This window comes from Nannospalax galili, unplaced genomic scaffold (assembly GCF_000622305.1).
Source record: "Nannospalax galili isolate Female #2095 unplaced genomic scaffold, S.galili_v1.0 scaffold1124, whole genome shotgun sequence".
Taxonomy (NCBI): Eukaryota; Metazoa; Chordata; class Mammalia; order Rodentia; family Spalacidae; genus Nannospalax; species Nannospalax galili.
In genome coordinates, this window is record NW_008351693.1 from 702,094 (window position 1) to 723,688 (window position 21,595).

General features: G+C 41.4%; 1 protein-coding gene across 9 annotated transcripts in view; it reads right to left on the bottom strand.

Annotated features, from left to right (window-relative positions):
* Window positions 1-21,595, bottom strand: part of Miga1 (mitoguardin 1) — a 77,344-nt gene that overhangs the window by 31,767 nt on the left and 23,982 nt on the right. For all 9 annotated transcript variants that reach the window (XR_003846326.1, XR_003846325.1, XR_003846324.1 and 6 more), the window contains exon 8: window positions 2,735-2,835. Coding sequence is in view for 6 of the 9 variants with exons in the window: in XM_017802070.2 (XP_017657559.1) it covers window positions 2,735-2,835 (101 nt within the window). In the remaining 3 variants the exon portion in view is untranslated. The remainder of the gene's footprint in view (window positions 1-2,734; window positions 2,836-21,595) is intronic.

Sequence of the window (21,595 nt, forward strand, 5' to 3'; positions counted from 1 at the left end):
TTATATCAAGAATATATTTAAATACTTTTGAAACTCAAAAGCAAAACATAGACTCTAAGTACTAAAATAAGTAAAAGATTTGTGTAACGACATCACAAAAGAACACATGTGAACTGTTAAGGACAGAAAAATATGCCCATCTTTGGTCATCTAAGAGATCTAATTGAAAACACAAAGGGATACGATGTTAACATTAAGAAGACAGATTATTGGTGCTATGGAGCAGCTCAAACCCTCCCTTGGTGATGATGGATACTTTAGAAAACATCCTTTAGGTTTCTTAAAAACTTAAACATACATGGGGCTGGAGAGATGGCTCAGCGGTTAAGAGCACTGGCTGCTCTGCAGAGGACCTGGGTTCGGTTCCCAGCATCCGCACAGCAGCTCACAACCTCCTGTAACTCCAGTTCCAGGAGATCCGATGCTCTCTTCTGACCCCCAAGGGCCGACACACGGGTGCACTCACATCCATACACTCATATGCATAAAATAAAATAGCTGGGCGTGGTGGTGCACGCCTTAATCCCAGCACTCATGAGGCAGAGGCAAGCGGATCTCTGTGACAGCCTGGTCTACAGAGTGAGTTCCAGGCAGTTGGAGCTACAGGGAGACCAGGTCTCAAAAAGACAAAAAAATAAAATAAATTAAAAATAAATAAATAAGTAAAAAATAGCATGGAAATTCTTTAGGTAAAAACTTTGGAACTGTTTACTATCATCAAAGCAAGTGGAGGGTTGAGGGAGGGACTCTGAGTCCCCAGGACATAGGAGAGGATTGGCGGCCATGCTGTGGCGGTCCCCCGGCCACTGGCTACATGAATCCTGCCTGGTTCTGGACAGGACCAGGGCCTGTACTTCCAAAACTGAGGGGCAAAGGCGGAGGTGGCCCCAGGCTGTCAGCCCCCAGGAAGGAATAAGACTGAGCCAGGGAATTACAAGCAGGAGAGAAAGGCAACAGTGCTAGGCTGGCCACACAGCGCCACCAGCTGCAGTTTTCAGTGCAGGCTGGGCAGGCCAACGGACGAGCCCATGGGCATCTCTGGGGTGGAAGAAGAGCAGAATTTATTCTTGAAAGTATGGGAGGTATAAGTGTCTGGGACCAAAATTTAAGTGACATATGGCCTGTGGATGAAAATGATTCTCCCTGTATCGATGGCAGAAACTTGTGCACAAACCAGGCCCTTCAGCACTGCTTTCCTCTTTGCAAAGGTGACCAGCTCTGAAATGTACATTCGTTAACCCGATCCTGGATGAAGAAGCGTTCAGTTCAGGGAGCCTGGTTACAGTTGTTGGTGGGGACGTTATGAGCCAGAGCTAGCATATCTGATGCCAGGCACTTGTGTGTCTTCAGTTGAAAATACAGCATGATTTCTGCTGCAAATATGATGAAACTGCAGTTCAAACCAGTGACAGTTTTCTTGAGGTAAGAGGCTGGTAGAATTTAAACCTCTCAAAGGTTTAAAAAACTAAGGAAGACAACCACTAAGGGCTATATCTAAAATTGTAATAAGCTACAGACAAGAACCAGAGGTCACTGCTCAAGACTAAAACGGCTATTAAGAAGTTTGACAGAAAGGCCCACACTCAGGGTTGTGGGATGGGCTGCCAAGGACTACATGGCTTCTGGCCCTCACTCCACTGTCCTAACATGGGCTGTGCTCTCCTGGACACTGGCCAATTGACTGACACCAAGGAGAGGAGCAAAGAAAAAAACAGCAATGTCAGGATCCCAACAGGTAAAACTGAAAAAGGACCAAAGGACCGCGGGGCTCTGCAACCAGAGAAACATCTCTTAGAAACTGTGCAGCTTTGGAAAGAGACTAAGGTTTCACTGGGTTTCATGATGGTGTTATTTAGGACACTAAATTTGACCATTAAGAAGAATCAACTTAGTTCTGATCTCAACACTGTAGCAACTTTTAGGCTTAGAAGTAGAAATTTGTTGGTCTCTACTGTCAGTTAATAGAAATTAGCATTTACCACACTGGGGAAATATCCTTAATCTGAAATCCCAAAACCCGGACGGTGCAAAATTTGAAACCTATGTGCGGACATAATGGCACAGGTGGAAATTCCGTACCTCACTTTGTATGGGTTGCGAAGTACAAGTATACCAAAAATATTACATAAAGTTACCTTTAAGGTATATGAAAAATATAAATAAATTTATGTTTAGCTTGGATTTCATTCCCAGATATGTCATTACTATGCAAATATTTCAAAATATGAAAAAAATCTAAAGCATTACAGGTCTCAAACTTGGGGAAGCTAAGCTTGTAGTACAAATTCTTTATAACTGTCGATTGTGGAACTCTATCTTAGAGCAGAACACCCATTACCATCTTCATCAGAGCAGCTGTGGTTACCCACCATCAACCCAACAGGACCAGGCCCGAGTGTAAAGTGAGTCCAATGAACACTTAAGCAAAATTTTTTTTCCTGTGGTCATAAGGATCAAACCCAGGACCTGTGCATGCCTAGCCCAAGAAATACTTTTTTAAGTTATATATTAGAAAGAAATTTTAAATGCTAGTTATGGTGTTTCATGCCTGTAATCCTAGCATTCAGGAGGATGAGGAAGGAGGGTCAAAGTTCCAGGCTAGCACAGACCACACAGCAGGACCCGATCTCAAATAAAAGTGAAAAGTAAAATGACACCTGAACTGAATTGTAGTAACATGGCAAAGCCACGTTCTCCTCCTGCAAAGGAGCCTGCTGTGAACAGACTTCCTTACCTCTGCTGCAGAAGTGAAGAACTCTGTGGGCTCCATGTCCAAGGTGTCACGAAGGCCAAAGTCAGCCATGCTGCCCCTGATGTTCACGTCTGTGTCTTTATCTGAAAAGTACAAAGGAAATTAAACGGCTATTCTCTGTCTGCATCTTCACTTTCTACGGTGTTCCTTCCTCTTAGTCTTCATTTAGGCAGGGAGGACCCAAGGAAAACAGTAACAAATTTATTGGCATAAATCTACAAGAGTCCCAGGGTTTCCACTGTTAACTGACAAATGCCTCATACAGGAGAAAGTACTATAGAAAGCAAACTTCATGTTTCAATTTAAAAAGAGATTATGGGGCTGGAGAGACGGCTCAGCAGTTAAGAGCACTGGCTACTCTTGCAGAGTGGGTTCCCAGCACCCACGTGGTGGCTAACAACCATCAGTAACTCCTGTTCTAGGGGATCTGATGCCCTCTTCTGAGCTCTAAGGGCACTGCATGACACAGGTGCACTTAACATATATTCAGGCAATGCACTCATGCACATAAAGTAAAAACAATAAATAAAATATTTTTTAAAACTGAGCAGCCAACAGAGATCAGAATCACTCTGTCATGTTTGTTCTCTTTACTCACAAGCCAAATACAGGGGGCTGCAGAGATGGCTCAGCAGTTAAGAGCACTGACTGCTCTTGCGGAGGACCCAGGTTCAATTCCTAGCACCCACATGGTAGCTAACAACTATCCATAACTCCATTTCGAGGGTATCTGACACCCTCTTCTGACCTCCACAGGCATTGTATAACACAGGTGCACTTACATACATACAGTTAATACACTCATACACATAAAATAAAAATAATAAATAAGATTTTTTTAAGCCAAATATAATGCTGGATGTGGTGGCACACGTCTTTAATCCCAGCACTCAGGAGGCAGAGGCAGGCAGATCTCTGAGAGTTTAAGGCCAGCCTGGTCTACATAGGGAGTTCCAGGCCAGCTGGGGCTACAAGTGATTTAAAGGGGCTGATAATGCTTTACTACCTTGGGAATTATTTATCTGGCCGTATCAAGACTGGCTACCTGTTAGCGCTATGAAACACGGATATGAAAAGCTTTGACACTGTTAACAAGAATCTAGTTGATGACACTAAATTTTAAAGTAAAAACTCTGTGAAATTATTTTGTAGCAAGTACCTGATATATTTTGAAATTATCACAGACATTAAAGCAAAGAGTAAATGTACACAGCTGTTTTCTGTTCTCATTCTCAGTCTGTTACTTGTCCAACACTTTACCCTGTTTAACAAGAACTCTGACATCTCCTTGGCTTTTATTTATGCAAATTTCCATTCTAATAAGTCTTCCTTAATATTCATTACCTGTGCTAGAAATCTTTCACATTCTCTTGATAAGTCCCGAGTAACAGAAAAACCTATTTGTGACTCTATAGAGAATTTAAAGATTAAAAAAAAAAATCAAACCATTAGTTAAAAAGTCATGCAACCAATTATTTTCTAACTTCTAAGCAAAAGAGAAGGAATAATTCAGGTTCACTAGTAAGTGTATTACACACAAAATCCGCACAGGAAGCACAGTGTTCCCTATTTCATTTTTACTGGGAACAGATTTTACTGCTTCCCAGATTTTACATTTGTTTATTTGTCTTCTAAATTTCAATTATAATTGTTCCAGAGTAGGTTTGTATCAATTCTTTTTAAGAAATATTTAATTATTTTTATTTTGTTTTGTACGAGTGTGTTGCTTGCATGTATGTAAGTGTACTCGTGTTGTGCAATGTCTGAGGACGTCAGAAGAGGCTGTTAGATCACCTGATGAAACTGGAGGTATGGACAGTTGTTAGCCACCATGTAGGTACTGGGAACCGAACCTGGGTCCTCTGCAAGAGCAGTCAGTGCTCCTAACTGTTGAGCCATCTCTCCAGTCCCTTGTATCCTTTGAAAGCATATAACTTTTCAGCTTAAACTCCTACAAAGCCAGGAATGGGGGCACGGGAAGTAACTACCAGTTGTCCAGGAGACACAGAGACTGTGTAAAGCCAGCACTTCAACACCAATATGGGCAACTTAGCCAGATGTTATCTCAAAAAGCAAATAATAACCAATAAATACAAATGAAAGTCCTTCTTCTGCTAAATGACTACTAACAGAACAAAGTCTGAGGTGACACCGAGAATAAACTATTCTATTTAAAAGCATTAGGCTGAGGATGAAGCTCAGTGGTAGAGTAAATATGTAGCAGACACAAGGTCCTGGGTTCTATCCACAGCACAGCCAAAAAACCCAGCCCAAACCAAATCAAAACATAAGGGGGAAAAAAACAAACTTAAAAAAATTTTTTTTCAGGTCTTTTTGAGACAGGGTCTCCCTGTAGCCCCAGCTGGCCTGGAACTCACTATGTAGACCAGGCTGGCCTTGAACTCACAGAGATCCACCTGCCTCTGCTTCCCAAGTGCTGGGATTAAAGGTGTGTGCCAGCACGCCCATCTAAATTTATAGTAGTCTATCAACTACTAGGAAATAAAACAATTGTTTTACACTTTATTTATAAACAGCTTCTTATCGGCAACTAGTATCTTTGGACACTCAGTTATATGGAAAATTCCCATAATTCTCATTTCAGTGCATAAAGACTGAAATGCACATATACATTTTGAGATTATTTATAAGCTTTAAAGCTTTACCTTTTAAATTATTCTCCATTGTTAGTACTGCCATGATTAAAAAAAAAAAAAAGAAGTCCCACTACAATTTTCACTATGCAATGGCATTTTTAAAGCAGGGCTAAATTTACAGTTGGTGACTCTTGGCTCCAACATACCTTTTCTGGTTGAAGAAGAACACAGAGACACCAATCTCAGATCATGACATTTCAGAGACTACCCAAGAGCAGTTAGGTCTGTTCCACTTCAGTGGCCAGCCATTCGATGCCAATCTAGATCAGTTACTACACTTGCACTTTATTTAAATAAAGGACCTAACAAAACTGGCTCAGTTCCTGAAGAACTAGAAAGATTTACTCCTCAAGTCCATCCAGTGGTGATCAGGATTCCTGTACGGCAGCTTAACAACGATGAAGAGAAAGAACACATCTGTTTTTTGGATGAGCCAATAAAAAGTATAAAGAAGGAATCTTGGGTAATACTTCAAATTCACTGTTTTCATATAGCCAATTAAAATTTACAGTATTCTTTCAACAGAGTCTCAACTCTTGATTGTGGTTTCAAAAGACAAGAACAGCAGGAAAACATGAAAATAAAGGCTTTGCCTTAGCGGTTTCAGAAGCTGCTTACTACATTTTTCTTAGTGGAGAGATGCTAAAAGTGCAACGATATCATTACAATCTGCCAGAATGACTACAATTGGGAAAATGGCAAATTTTCAACGCTTACAGAAATGGAAAGTCTAACGCACCAGTGGAAACAATAGCCGAACCGTTGGGACGTTTGGCATCAACTACAAAAGCTTAAGACTGTAAGGCTGGAGATGGTCAGCGGTTAAGAGCACTGTCTGCACTTGCAGAGGGCCTGGGTTTGGTTCCCAGCACCCATATGGCAGCTCACAAGCCTCTGTAACTCAGTTCCAAGGGATTCAGCACTTTCTTCTGGCCTCCTTGGGCACTGCACATACGTGGTACACTTATATACACACATATCAACATCTTGTTATCACTTATATACATACACAATAAAATGTCTTTTTAAAAAAGAAAGCATAAAGCTGCATTTTCTATGACCTAACAATTTTACATTGAATGTTCTGCACAAATGCAGAACATGCATAAGGATGTTCATAGCAGTACTGTTTATAATAGGAATTAATTGGAAAAAACTGCTGATTTACCACAGAACACAGAAGCCAGGGGCTGGAGTGATGCTCATGGGGTAAGAGCACTGGCTGCTCTTCTAGAGGACCTGGGTTCGAGTCTCAGCACCCACATAGCAGCCAACAACCATCCTTAGCTCCAGTTCCAGGCAATCTGATGCCCTCTTCTGACCTCTACAGGCACCGCATACTTACATAGATACAGGCAAAACACTCATTCAATAAAAATTAATAAAAACACAAACTAGTATATGTATAAAAAGAAATATCACACAACACTGAGAACAAATATGCTGCTATGTCCACAAACATGAATGTCTCTCAAGGTAATAAATGAAGAACTATACATATGAATTCATTCACTCAAAGCACAAAGACAGCCAGGAGTGATGGCAGATGCCTGCAATCCCAGCATTTGGGAAGTAGAGGCACCAGGATCAGAAGGTCAATGTCATCCTCAGCTACACAGCAAGTTTGATGCTAGTCTGGTCTATATAAAATTCTGTCTTGCCAGGTGTGGTGGCACACGCCTTTAATCCTAGCTCTTGAGAGGCAGAGGCAGGAGGATCTCTATGAGTTCAAGGCCAGGCTGGTCTATATAGTGAGTTCCAGGCCAGCTGGGGCTACAGAGAGACCCTGTCTCAAAAAGACAAAAAAAAAAAAACCTGTCTCAGAATAACAAAAAAGCAAGTTCAAAAAGAGACAAAAAGCTACAATGACCAGGGCCACAGACTGCATTGGTCAGATGATGATGAAAAGCTAACAGCTATTCACATGAACACCAAGACAATGCTTAGTTCTGTGGGTATGTGGGAAGGGTCCCGATGGAGAGGAGACCAAGGGAGTTGGTCATATTTTGTTGTGGTTATCTGCACAATAGTTACACAGAATGTGTGATAAATCGCTGTACTTTTTTTGGCTGGCACTTTCTCCTGTGGGCCACATGCATTCCTGAAGAGGTATGAATGTGGTCCAATCCATTTGTAGGTAACAATGTCATATCATGTCAAAAGGTTGGGCATTTCACAGGTTTAAATATCAGTAAAGAAAATAATATTGGTTATATATTTTGGCCCAAATGGCTGAGAGCTGAAAAAATCTTCAAAGATGAGAGATAAGGAATACTTCCTGCATCTCAGCATTGCCAATAAGCTGTTGGTTGTTTAGACATGAACTTCATTCCACAGCTGCAGAAGCATCTAGAATAAAGCTAAATGAAACAGTCAAAACACCTGAAGAGTCTGTTAAGCACACAAGCAAACTGAAAATAACTTCTCTGCACTCTGTCACCCAACAAAATGGTGGAGGTGGACCATCCTAGGCTACACAGTGGTGGAGGTGGACCATCCTAGGCTACACAGTGGTGGACGTGTACCACACCAGGCAAACACCACTTGGCCTTTTCCAGATCACACACTATAGAAACAAGGAGTTGTGGTGTCTAGTACTGCATTAGCTGTGTGTCCACTCAGCACTCGGATAAGACAAGTGTAAAACGCACAATTGATTCCAAAGACTCAGTACCTAACATAGAGTGGGTATAAGAAAGAAGTATATTAAAATTAATTTCACCTTTGTTTTTATAGCTTTTAATATGGCTATTCAAAAATTTTAATTACATTTGTGGTTCACATTTCTATTGGACAGAACAGGGTCTTACTCTGTAGCTCAGGCTGGCCTCCAATTCATTCTGGAAATGAGGCTGTCCTGGAACTTGCAGCAATCCTCCTGCCTCAGCTTTCAAGTACTGAGATTAAAGGTGTGAGTGCCACACAATGCCCACCTCCTTTTTCTTTTTTTAAATTTTTTTAAAATAACCACATAATTAAAAGAAGCATTTCATTACAACAGCATTGACATATTCAATAACAATATCCAGAGCCAAGGTGCATCTCTTTCAGAACTGGCTGTAAATTTCTGAGTTTACAGTCAAATTAATACAGTTATACAATATTGTACTCAGTATAAACCCCGTAAGACATAAAACTGAATGAGGTTTTAACCTTTAAAAAAAAATCTCCATTTCATTATTAAAATATACTGTTTCATACAGAAAAACTCATTTTAATGCAATTAATACTTAGATGTTTGCACATGCATCTCTAATCTCTATATACCTGATTATTACTAGTCATAGTCAGTTACTTTCTGAGCTCCTTGGCACCTGAGCATGGATATAAAGTTATCAGGCAAATATCAATGGTAATGTTTTTCACATCTACTAATTAATATGAAGCAAATTTTTATGCTTCTTCAAATATAACTTATTTTTTAAATATATTGATTTTTTTTGTATTTCACACAGAACATCCCAAACAATCTTATTCACCTCTATACCCACATCCCAAGTGACACCTCCCATACCTGCCTCCCCACTGGAGCCCATACACTGTCATCCCTGTTACTGTCCACTGTTGTTGGTGCTCCCAGCCATTCCCCAGTGTTGTCCATCTGCTGAGTCTAGTCAGCCTATCTCGAGTTCCTTGTTTTAGGAAGATCAGCACTTCCTCATCTAACAGCAATCAACTGCCAATATTCCTTTAGACAAGATTGGGATCTGCTGTTCATTTTCCCAGTTCTATGCTGGGTTACTGTTTAGGAGTCTCTTGGGCCACCCTGGCCAACAACTCAAAGAAGGTTTCTCCTGTCTGGCATTGTTTCTTGTTACGTAGCCTTTAGGTATACACATGGATTCTTAAAGAATTATATTGATCCCTTTATTCTTTGGTTATACTTTCCTTTTGGGTGTTTAAGGCCATGCAGTTGGCCCAGTAAAACTATTTTTACTCTTAAGGTCATTTGAGGATCTGTTCCTTAGGGGTCACATGGGCTGGGGAGGTGCCCCTGGCTCCTTTCCTCTACCAGCTCCATCTGTGTGAAGATAAGTCAAAGGTCCTGCTCGACCATGGCTGGCTTCACTTGGAAGCATGGAGGAAACAGTTCCTCTGTGTTGACCCTACAAAGAGTTGTAGACTGGACAATGGTTCAAGTCCATCTGGTGTGGTCTCCATGGCCTTCTTGATCAAGAGGACAGGTGACTCACCACAGTTACAGGACATTTTGAGAGATGCTCCATAGTCCCCTGGAACTTAGTCGACCTTAGAGGGCAAGGAGCAAAAACTGTCCTTTAAGTCCTTCTGACCAAATTAGTATAGGCCTCAAAGTATGGCTGTTAAACATCCAAGAAGGTTAGTTCCACCAGTCTGGTACTTTTAATTACCATGTTCTATGTAGATAAAGCTTGGGCAAAGACCAAACATTCTCAGATAAACCTTGCCTAGACATATATTATGTTCCTTGAGCTAGTTGTATGTATAATTTGTCAGTAGGTTGTTGGACTAATATGGTTCCCTCTGGTTTTTTTAAAACTAGCTAGGCATTATTTAACTCTTGCATTGTCTAACCCTTACACCATGGTTTCCCCATTTAAAGTGCCCCCATTTTTCCCATTTCTCCCTTAATAAATACCCTTTTCCTATGGTCCCAGCTCTCTTGAGCTCCTTCTTCCTCTTCATCCCCAAGGTTCCTTGTATAACCCTCCTTCCCCTCTCCCCTTAACCAGCTCCTTATTCATATCAACAGTATAAAGAAATTAAAAGTTTTTTCAGAAGCCTCAGACTAAGTTCACATGGGTCCAAGCATTCTGCTAAGGGCTGTCGCAGGACATTTACCTGACACATGTAATTGTTAAACAGGACTGGCCTGCTATGTATAATACATACTTACTGGAACTAGAACAAAAAAGCTGTTTTCTAATCAAATATCTCTTGTGGCTTTCAAAACTTTCTATTATTACTGTCTGGCATTACCTACCAAATGTCATTTTCCATTACTCACTAAAAAAGTCTTCTCAATGCTTGCTGAATGCAGCAAACTTAGCACCTTCCATTAGTCACTAGCAACGCAGTGGATAAAAAAAGTCTAAGCTTTGGAGCTGTGGCGTCAGCCAGCCCGGGTCCTGCTTCTGATCCTAGACTCACATCTTTAGTACCCAGATAAAGAGCGGACAAGAGTACTGACTTCAGAGTTGGGGTAAGGCTCAGTGAAACATTGGTAGAGGTGGAGGACTTAGGACACAGGAGGCACAACATGATCTTGCTACTGCTGTGCTCCATGTGCCCCCACACTCTCTCCACAGGCTCTGGCTGCTCCTGCGTCTGCTCCACAGCAACACTCTGCTCCTGAGGCACATACTCTTTTAAAAATGTTTTATTTTGGCTGGAAAGAGGGCTTAGTGGTTAAGAACACTGGTTATTCTTGCAGAAGACACAGGTTCGAATCCCAGCACCCACATGGCAGCTAACAACTGTCTGTAACTCCAATCCCAGGCAATCTGCCAGCCTCTTCTGACCTCTAAGGGGATTGCATGACATGGGTGCACTTACCTACATGCAGGCAATACATGCATACACATTAAAAAAAAAAAAAAGCTTTATTTATTTTTAACTTCCCAGACTGTGATTTTTATCTCTACAAGTTCAATTAGATGATTTACGTTTTCTGTAGGGCACAGGTGAAGGTGCACTGGGGCTGTAGGAAAGTAACAGAAAAATGATGGCAAACCTCTTGGTATCTGGGAAGGGTCAAGGTCTGGGTGCTCAGGACCAGGTGTGGCATCGAGATCACATTTGGCCCTGGGGGACGTGGGAAGTCCATTCTTGAGAATCAGTCCTCCCAAGACTAGAATCTGCAAATGACAGAAACCTCCCCTGCCCCCAGAGTAAGTTCAACACAAGAGGCAAAGCCATTGCCATGCACAACCTGGGACCTCGGGGGAGGGGGTTGTGGGAGTGCAGGCACTCAGAGAAGGGAAACTGCTCAGGAAGTCCTCCATCCTCTAATCTGCTCCACCATCAGCCCACCACCAGGGGAGTGTGGAACCTGGCCCCTCAGGGTTGGGGACCACAGCTCCCAAGGAACACATATTCTTATGATTCCATCCAAGTCTTAATCCCTACAGACATCCTCCCAAATCATCTAATACGTAAAGCGATGTAGCAAAGAGTTAAAATTATGAGTTCCAAGGCAGACCGCTTGGATTAAAATTCCAACTCTGCTTCTTCTTTGCTGTGTAAGCTTGGGAAGGCTGATCTTGGTTCGACCTGAATGATCTCATGTGAAAGTGGGAAGGAGATCTACCTTAGAATCATGGGGGATTAAGTGTTAATATACAAACATTCAAAGCTACAATTCATACTGTTAAGATAAATGTGTTCCATTTCAAAAACTGTACTTTTCTGTAACTACTGCCTAAATATGTCATACAAAAGAATAACTTAGTTGCCTAGCCCGACTGAAGCAACTTTAGTGTGAGACTTTTTTTTTAATCTTTTCTTTTTTTTCCTAATAATTTATACAGTTATTGAAAATAGTGAGCACAAGTACTTAAATGCTGGTTAATGTAAGCTAACATTCTTTATTTGTTGTTATAACCTGATAATCCCCAAGACGAGAAAACCATGGTTAAAGAGCCTACCATTAATTTCATTTGGTCATTTTTATCTATAATAAGAGTAGCTTTCAGAGCGCTATTAAATTGCCGGTATTTCTCATAAAGAGATCTAAATTAACTTATGATACTATTTTTTAAATTTTATTTATTATTTTGAGTTTATGTGTATGTGTGTATTGCCTGCATGTAGGTAAGTGCACCCGTGTTGTGCAATGCCCGAGGAGGACAGAAGTGGCTGTCAGATCCCCTGGGACTGGAGTTACAGACAACTGTTAGCTGTCATGTGGGTGCTGGGATTTGAACCCGGGTCTTCTGCAAGAACAACCAGTGTTCTTAACTGCTGAGCCATTTCTCCAGCCCCAACTTATGATACTATTTTACAAACCTGAAATATATAGTTCTTGCCCTTTAATTAATGAAAATAACCTTAGAAGTCCCTAAAACTTTCTGTAAATGACTAATTATATGTTAATAGCATTCTATAAATTAGCAAATACTACCTCAGTTGCTTTCTCTGTTGGCTGGTTGATGGGTAATCTTTTTCTTTTCTTTTTTTTTTTTTAGTTTTTTTGAGACAGGGTCTCTCTGTAGCCCCAGCTGGGGCCTGGAACTGTCTATGTAGATCACAGAGATCTGCTTCTGCCTCTGCCTCTGCCTCCTGGGTTCGGGGATTAAAGGCATGCCCCACTACACCTGACTTGATTGGTAATCTTTAAAAATAAGCAAATCTAAAAAATTTTTTATACTTTTTTTAGCCATTCCCATTACCTGTGATTTTTAAAGGTTCATACAGAGACACTGAACATTCTTCAAGCCGGGTATGGTGCTCTCCAGCACTCAGGAGACAGAGACAGGCAGATCGCTGTGAGTTCAAGGCCAGCCTGGTCTACATAGCGAGTTCCAGGTTAGCTTGGGCTACAGGAAGACCCTGTCTCAAAAAGACCGAAGAAAGGAGGAGGAGGAGGAAGAGGCTTTTCTTTGGAAGAGCACTGAAACTCTGTTTAATTTTAACTCAATTGTCATCTTTTAGGCCAAAAATCTGACTGGATTCAAGCCTTCCTCCTTCTTTTACAACCTCATAATTCACATATTACTAAAGTTTTTTCCAAAGAAGGATTTACTTTGAAAGTTTTTTAAAAGGAAATAGAGGGAGTTGCTTCAACCTTGGAACCTAGACCCTCAGGCCTGGCTCTACTTCCTTAGACCAAGCCAAGTGTGTTTTCTGTGTCTCAGTTTTGCTGCCCCTAGGCACATTCTATTTCTGTCACTAAGAAGGCACTGGGTCTATTTTAGCCTCTGCAGACTCTGGTGGAGATTCCAAAGATGCCTCTCCTCTTTTATAACCCGGCTGTCCACCGTAGGCTCTAAACAGCAGCAAAAGGAGGCCTGTCCAGTGTCTGTCATCTGAATTCTACATCTGCGACTAGTGCCCAGATGAGTTTTACCAGCTTAACTATGACTTAGAACCTTGTCCTTTCCACGGCTTTATTGAAAATGGGCGAGGGCTTGCTGCCAGCAAGGATTTTGCAAACAGTTTAAGTTGTTCAAATTATCAACAGTCTAGAAAACTACTGCTGCTCCTTTATGTATTTTGTAAGACAATCTGTCTATCCACATTGTGAATCTTTTTTTTTTTTCTGGTCTATTTTAAGATATTAAAGAACATAGTTTGAAAGAAACAACAAAGTTGAACATAAGAATCGAAAACTATTTCAGAAAGGGAAAGTCCTAAATTATGAAATATTTCCCTGATTTACCCTCAATGGGCCTCAGTACTGCCAAGTGGAGCAGAGATTCACTGATTGAAAAGAGAACGGATGGGTTCTTCATGTGTCCTGACTCCTCTGGCTTCACCTACATGAGGTGACAACACACATGCCAAATCAGCCTGCCACTATGGCACTGTGCAAAACAGATGGCCATGACAGTTGTGTCTGGGTTTCCCTGTTTATCAAAACATTCCTACCCGATGGTGGGCCAACAGAGCAACTGATTCCTAACTGGAAACTGCTGCAAATGCAAACCAGGCAGCACAAGGACAAAGAAGGGGCCACCATATCATTTCTTCTTCTTCTAAAAACAGGGTTGATCAGAACAAGATGTAACTAAGATTAGGTTTGCAGTTATAGAGACTTTAACAACAATTAGATATAGCTGGTCTATATACTATAAAAGGCCCTGGGTCAAAGGGACAAGTGGACAGAAAATTATTACAAAAACGAGGCCAACCTCCTTCTGGAGGAAGGTGACTCAGCCTTATGTGGCCCTTTTCCTAATGATACAAAGGCCTAATGAAGTCTGGGGCGCAGAAGTCACAGCTGTGAGGATATAATTTGGATTAAAAGGCAAAGGCAAGCATCAGCCATTGCTTCCTGTTTGTGGGACCCCAGCAGCCATCACGGCACTGGTCTTCCACAACCCTGTTCTGACCTGCAGAAGTAAGTCCAGTTCAGCTTCATTTTGTGGCATTATCCTGCCCTCTGAAATTAAGATTATGAGCCTTCACACAGGAGGGAATGGCCACTTCACTCTGTATATTTAGAGATCTGAGTATACAACTAAGCCTGCAGTTCTTATCACTCCCTAAAAATAACCTCAGGAGTTTATCTCCCTGTCACAGTGATTCTGCAGGAAAGGAAGAAGGAAGAGGACTTAGTCTTAGAGGGTCACCCTGGGCTATTTGATGAGGATGAGAGGCTGAGATATTTCCCCTTGCAGCCAAGCTCATTCAGTAATTCTAAATGTTCTATCTGGCTACTTACCAAGCAGAATAACATCTCTCCAGTGGATAAGACATCCCATTTTACAGCCTCTCCTGTTCTCTGCCAGAGAAATTTGTGTACTTAGTACTAGGCTAGGAAAAAAAAAAAATCTTATTTTCCCTTAGAGGAAGTCTCACTGACTAAAAACAGAACCACAAGAAAAGATGGGGGCATAAAATATTGAAATCATACCACCTGCCCTTCCAGAATCTCCTCTAAACATAAACTTGACCGTAACATAATTTTTAGTGGCTCTCTTTCCTTAAAGGAACTAAGAACCTCCATAATTTCTCTGGTCCACCTTTCTAGATTCATCTCCCACAGATCAAAGAAGTTGTAGTTTGCCTGAACACACTGTTTCGTAGCTAGATTTATGTTCTCTCTGCTAGGAATGTCCTTTGCTCAGTGGTCTTCCTGTAAGGTCACTGTCTCCCCTGAAGCCTTCTCTTACCCACAGAACCACATGCTTTTTTTTCAATGGTCCCGCAGCACTTAGTAAACATGGTAGCGTGAACTTATTCCACTATACTATATAATTTGTAATGCTTGTTAAACACTAGACCTGTGTTACCTAAAAAACATAGTAAGGGCTTCATTTTTTATCCTTTATGCCATGTTTGACATCCACAAGAAAGTAAATATTTGGGCTAGATATGGTGGTACACACTGTAACCCCAGCACACAGAAAGCAGATGCTGAAGGATCTTGATTTTTGTTTGTTTGAGACAGGTTCTTACTATGTAGCCCTGGCTGGCCTGAAACTAACTATATAAACCCTATATAAACCAGACTGGCCTTGAACTCACAGAGATTTGCCTGCCTCTGCCTCCCAAGTAGATCTTGCCTTTTTTAACATTTATTTGCTGTGTCTATATTTGTGTGTGTGTGTGGCGGCGGGGACTGGGGAACAGTTTGAGGGATTCAATTCTCTCTCTCTCTACCATGTGGACTCTGGGGGTCCAACCAGGTCATAAGGCTTGGAGGCAAGTGACTTTAACTATTGTGACATCTTGTCTAAGCTTAGATCTTGACTTTAAGGCTACTTTATATAGTGAGACGCCCATCTCATAACAAACAACAAAAACAAAAATATTTGATAAATACATATTCTAGATCTAAGATCCTATGAGTTCATTCTGTTCAAAGAGCAGATTATACAGAGGCCTACTATCTAAAGCATCTATATTTTATAGCAATGCTTTTAACCTATTAAAATTCCTGGTTTGTTTTTAAAGTCTAAATTTGTTCCTACACATCAGTATGAAAGAATCTTAAAGTCCTTTGCTTCAGCCAAAAAGCAACATTTATCACTCGGCTTCAGAGCTGCTTGCTAACACTGATACTGCAAATACAAACTATTCTCAAAAAAATATTAGCACAAAAATATGAAGCCTAATTAATTTTAAAAGGAAACTAAAGTATTGATTAATAAGCTTGAGCCTTATCCATGTAAGCCATATCAACTAAAGAATGTCCCTCAATGGGGCTGGAGAGATGGCTCAGGGGTTAAAGAGCACTGACTGCTCTTGCAGAGGACCCAGGTTCGATTCCCAGCCCCACATGGCGGCTACGAACGGTCCTTAACTCCAGTTCCAGGGGAATCCGAGGCCCTCTTCCGACCTCCTCGGCATTGCATGACATGGGTGCACTCACATACATGCAGGCAATTCACTCATACACACAAAATAAAAATAATAAGCCAGGCATGGTGGCACATGCCTTTAATCCCAGCACTAGGGAGGCAGAGGCAGGTGGATCTCTATGAGTTCAAGGCCAGCCTGGTCTATGTAGTGAGTTCCAGGCCAGCTGGGACTACAGGGAGACCCTGTCTCAAAAAGACCAAAAAAACAAAAACAAAAAATAAATAAATAAATAAAACATTAAAAAAAAAAAGAATGTCCCTCAAGCCGGGCAAGGTGGTACACACCTTTACTCCCAGTACTCAGGAGGCAGAGGCAGGTGGATGTCTGTGAGTTCAAAGCCAGCCTGGTCTACATAGTGAGTTCCAGGCCAGATGAGACTACAGGGAGAACCCCCCCCGCCCCCCCCAAAAAAAGAATGTCCTAAAACTAAGAGCTCCATCTGTTGTGAATAAGGCTTATTTTTAAACTTTTTTTTTTTTTTTTTTTTAGACAGGGTCTCCCTGCAGCCCCAGCTGTCCTGGAACTCACTAGGTAGACCAGGCTGGCCTCGAACTCACAGAGATCCGCCTGCCTCTGCCTCCCAAGTGCTGGGATTAAAGGTGTGCATCACCACGCCCCGCTTAAATTAATTTTTAAGCTAGCATTAAATTCAGCAATTTGGTCTTGACCCTAAATACCTTAAACAAAGAAGGTAAAGAACAATTTGGGCTAGAGGGTGGTTCAGGGTAGAGCATCTGGCTACTACATGCAAGGCACTGCATTTGATCCCCAGAACCAAAAATTTTAAAAAGAAAGCACTAATTCCTGAATAGCTTGTGCAATTTGCAGTCTGTATATTTAGAGTTCTGAGTGTACAACTAAAGCCCATAATTTATATCACGCCCTAAAAATAAACCACTACTGAAAAAAATAAACTTGCTACTAACATCTACCACACATGACATGACACATACCCAGTAGAACAGATGTGTAACAAGAACTACACGCACGATGGTAGCAGAATTATTCTTTCTAAAGTGTAAATCACTCTTTGGTGTTAGGTTTTAATCCCACATTTTATACAGTTGTGACTAAATAAAAAGTAATCTCTATCAAAATAATGGAGATAACAAAAATTTCTATTTACTAAGATATAAAACATACTTTCACTATACATTGGATGTGTATGATGTTACATACTTAGCATACATATGTATATATAGAATCAAAATAGTATTTCTGAATCTACCACCCATTTATAAAGTTTCCAAAATTAAAAGATTATTCACTTATTAAGGGAAAATATAATCACGCAGAAAATACTACTGTGCACTGCTGCTCCTTACTTGACACTCATGGTGTCTGGTTCTCCAAATGAATTCCACAAATCTTCAGCAACAACAGCAAATATGCAAAGAAGGAACCACATCCTCACATCCCAAACCAGATCTGCTCACTTCACGTTCTTATCTCAGGCTCTTGCACTGGCAACTTTCAGTTGTGAGACAGGGAAAGGGCAGAGACAGGGAGGGAGGGGACGAGAGGGGGCACAGACATGGACAGGACAGACAGATGGACACGGGATGTTAAGGGGGACTGGAGGCCTGCACTGCCGGGAGCTTCGCCCACACCAAGGCCAAGAGCACTCTCTGCAGTCCTTCTAGTTGCTTTACAATAAGTCATTTACTTTTCTTTTCGGCTTTTTGGGACAGGGTCAGCATCTCCCTGTCACCACAGGTGCTGGCCTAGAACTCACTATGTAGACCAGGCTGGCCTTGATCCCACAGAGATTCAGCCATTGCTGCTGCTTCCCAAGTGCTGGGATTAAAGGGTATGCCACCACAACAGGATTTATTTACTTTTTAAACATTTATTTATTTATTTATTTATTTATTTATTTATTTATTTATTATTGTGTGTGTAAGTGCACATCACTGTGGGCGGAAGTCAGAGGACAACTGGCAGGAGTCAATTCTCCTTCCACCATGTTGATTCTGGGGATCAAACGCAGGTCTTCAGGTTTGGTGGCAAGCTCCTTTACTCTCTGAGCCATCCTGTCAGCCTGCAAAGTAACTTTTTAAAAAAATCTATTTTTGTTTCATGTGTACGAGTATATTTCCTGCATGTATGTAAGTGCACCCATGTTGTGCAGTGCCCTCAGAGGTCAGAAGGTGGCATTGGATCCCCTGGAACTGGAGTTAGGATGGTTGTTAGCTGCCATGTGCATGCTAGGAATGGGTCCTCTGCAAGAGCAGTCAGTCCTCTTAACCACTGAGCCATCTCTCCAGCCCCCACTAATTAACTTTTTAGCTACTAATATATTTGCCTTAGCAGTGTTTATGTGACTGTGACTAATATCATCCTGAGAGGTACCTGTACTGGGCCAGCTAAAGCACTTAGGAGTTCAAGGCCAGCCTGGGCTACATAGTAAGACACCATCTCAAAAACAAAACAAAACAGAAACATGAAAAAAATGTAAACAGTAGCATTATGTATGTAAGTTTAAAAACAGATTTATAGGGGCTAGAGAGATGGTTTAGAGGTTAAGAGCACTGGCTGCTCTTGCAGAGGACCTGGATTCGTTCCTAGCACCCACATGGTGGCTAACAACCATCTCTTACTCCAGTTCCAGGGGAATTCTATGCCCTCTTCTGACCTCCACAAGCACTGCACAACACAGGTGCACTTACACACATGTAGGCAATACACTCATACACATAAAATAAAAAATTATAAATTTTAAAAAAGAATAGATTTATAATAAACACCAAAATAAGTACTTCTGGAAAAAGTTAGGGAAATGTAGCACAGGTCCCTTCAACTACATCTACAACAATAGAATTCTCCACTTAAAAAAATCTTAGGTAGTTGGGGCTGGAGAGATGGCTCAGAGGTTAAGAACACTGACCATTCTTCCAGAAGAGCCAGGTTCGAATCCCAGCACCCACATGGCAGCAATCAACTGCTGTAACTCCAGGTCCAGGGGATCCAACACCCTCTTCTGACCTCCGTGGGCATTGCACAACATGGGTGCACTTACCTACATGCAGGCAATACACGAATACACATAAAATTAAAATAATAAAATTTTTAAAAAATCTTAGGTAGATACAGCAGAAGTCAAGTAACTGATCAACTTTAATAATATTCCACATACTCTATACTTGAGCTTTCATTTTGTGCGGAATGAAAAGGTACGGGAACCTTTCTTTGTTGAGATGGGTTTCTCACTTTGTTGTCCCTTGAATTCACAATCCCCCTTCCTCAGCCTCCACGGCAGCTGGGACTACAAGTGAGCATCACCATGCCTTGTTAGGGTACAGGAATTAAAAACAAAACAAAGGGCCAGCAAAGAGCTCACTGGATAAAGGTGCTTGCTGCCAACCCTACAACCTGAGTCTAATCTTTGGAACCCACCGAGAGAAAGGAAAGAACCGACTCCCTGAAGTTGTCCTCCGACCTCCACACATGCTCTGTGGCATGTGTGCCCATACACATTCATTCATACAGACACACACGAAAAATAAATGTAATTTAAAAAACTGAAAACAAAACAGAAACCTATTATGACCATCAAGAAACATTACTAAGGGCCAGGTTTCATGGTACAGGCTTTTAATCTCAGCACTTGGGAGGCAGAGGCAGGCAGATCTCTGTAGATCGAGGCCATCCTGGTCTACATAGCAAGTTTCAGGCCAGCTGGGGTTGCAGGGAGACCCTGTCTCAACTCTCCCTGCCCATACCACCCATAAAGAAACATTACCAAGAGACAGAGCAAAAGGCCCATAGTTTCCAGGTTTTTTTTTTTTTTTTTTTTTTTTTTTTTTTTTTTTTTGGGTCTTTTTGGGACAGGGTCTCCTGTAGCCCCAGCTGGCCTGGATTCACTATGGAGACCAGCCTGGCCTGGAACTCACAGAGATCCACCTGCCTCTGCCTCCCAAGTGCTGGATTAAAGGCGTGAGACACCATGCCTGGCAGCTTTTATATTGAAAAGCACATTTATTGCCAGCAGCACTGGAATAATGTGGTGATATCTATTAATTTGGTGTCTTTTTAAAACTTACTTTATTTTTTTAAATTTTATTTATTATTTTTATGTGTATTCATGTATTGCCTGCATGTAGGTAAGTGCCCCTTATTTTATTATTTTAATTATGTATATGTGCATGTTTGTGTGGAGGTAATGCACATGAACAAAATTGCCCACAGAGGCCAGAAGAGACTGTCAAATCCCCTGAAACTGGAGTTATAGGAGGTTGTGAGTTGCCCAACATGGGTGCTGAGATCCAAACTCAGGTCCTCTGCAAGAGCAGTCAGGCTTGTAACTGCTGAGTCAGCTCTGCAGTCTGTAATTTGGTATCTTAATTTGTTGTAAGTATAATACATACCACTCTACAGAAATCAGTTCTGGTTAAATTCATACTTTACTAACAATAAAGATGTATGTTTAAAAATAACCTAAAGGGGGGCAAGAGAGATGGCTCAGCAGTTAAGAGTGCACACTATTCTTCCAGAGTGCCTGGGTTTGATTCCCAGCACCCACGTTGGGCAGCTCACAGCAGCCTGAAACCCCAGCATTGCACTCACATGCAGACACATAATGTTAATAAAATACATTTGAAAAATAAAGGTTTGGTTGTCTAAGGTTCTTGTCTTATAAAAATAAATTGAAGTTATAAGGCAAATTTACTTAAGCTAATTGAGGAAAATCTTTGTTTTTTGAGACAGGGTCTCACGAAGTAGCCCTGGATAGCCTAAGTCTGCTATATAGGTCCTACTGGCTTCAAACGCACAGAGATCTACCTGCCTCTGCCTCCTGAGTGCTAATAGTAAAGGCATGCACCACCACGCCTGGCCAGAAAACCCTAATGTCACCACCTTATCTAGCTATCCAACTCTCTACCCACACAAGCATGTAAGAATCACCTGCTAAGCTATGAAATACTTTTCCAAGTCTCAACTCCAAAGCTTCACCTGCAGCAGGTCTGGGTCCAAGTTCAGGAATCTATGTTGTTTGAAAGCTTCAAGGGTGGTTTTTTGTTTGTTTGTTTGTTTGTTTTTGAGAGTTTTCCTAAGTAGCCCAGGCCAGCCTCCAACTTTTGATCTTCCTGCCTCTGCCTCCCTAATGCTGGGATTATAGGCATGTGCCACCATGCATGGCTGCAAAGGGGATTGTGATACAAATCTTGGTAAGACCCAC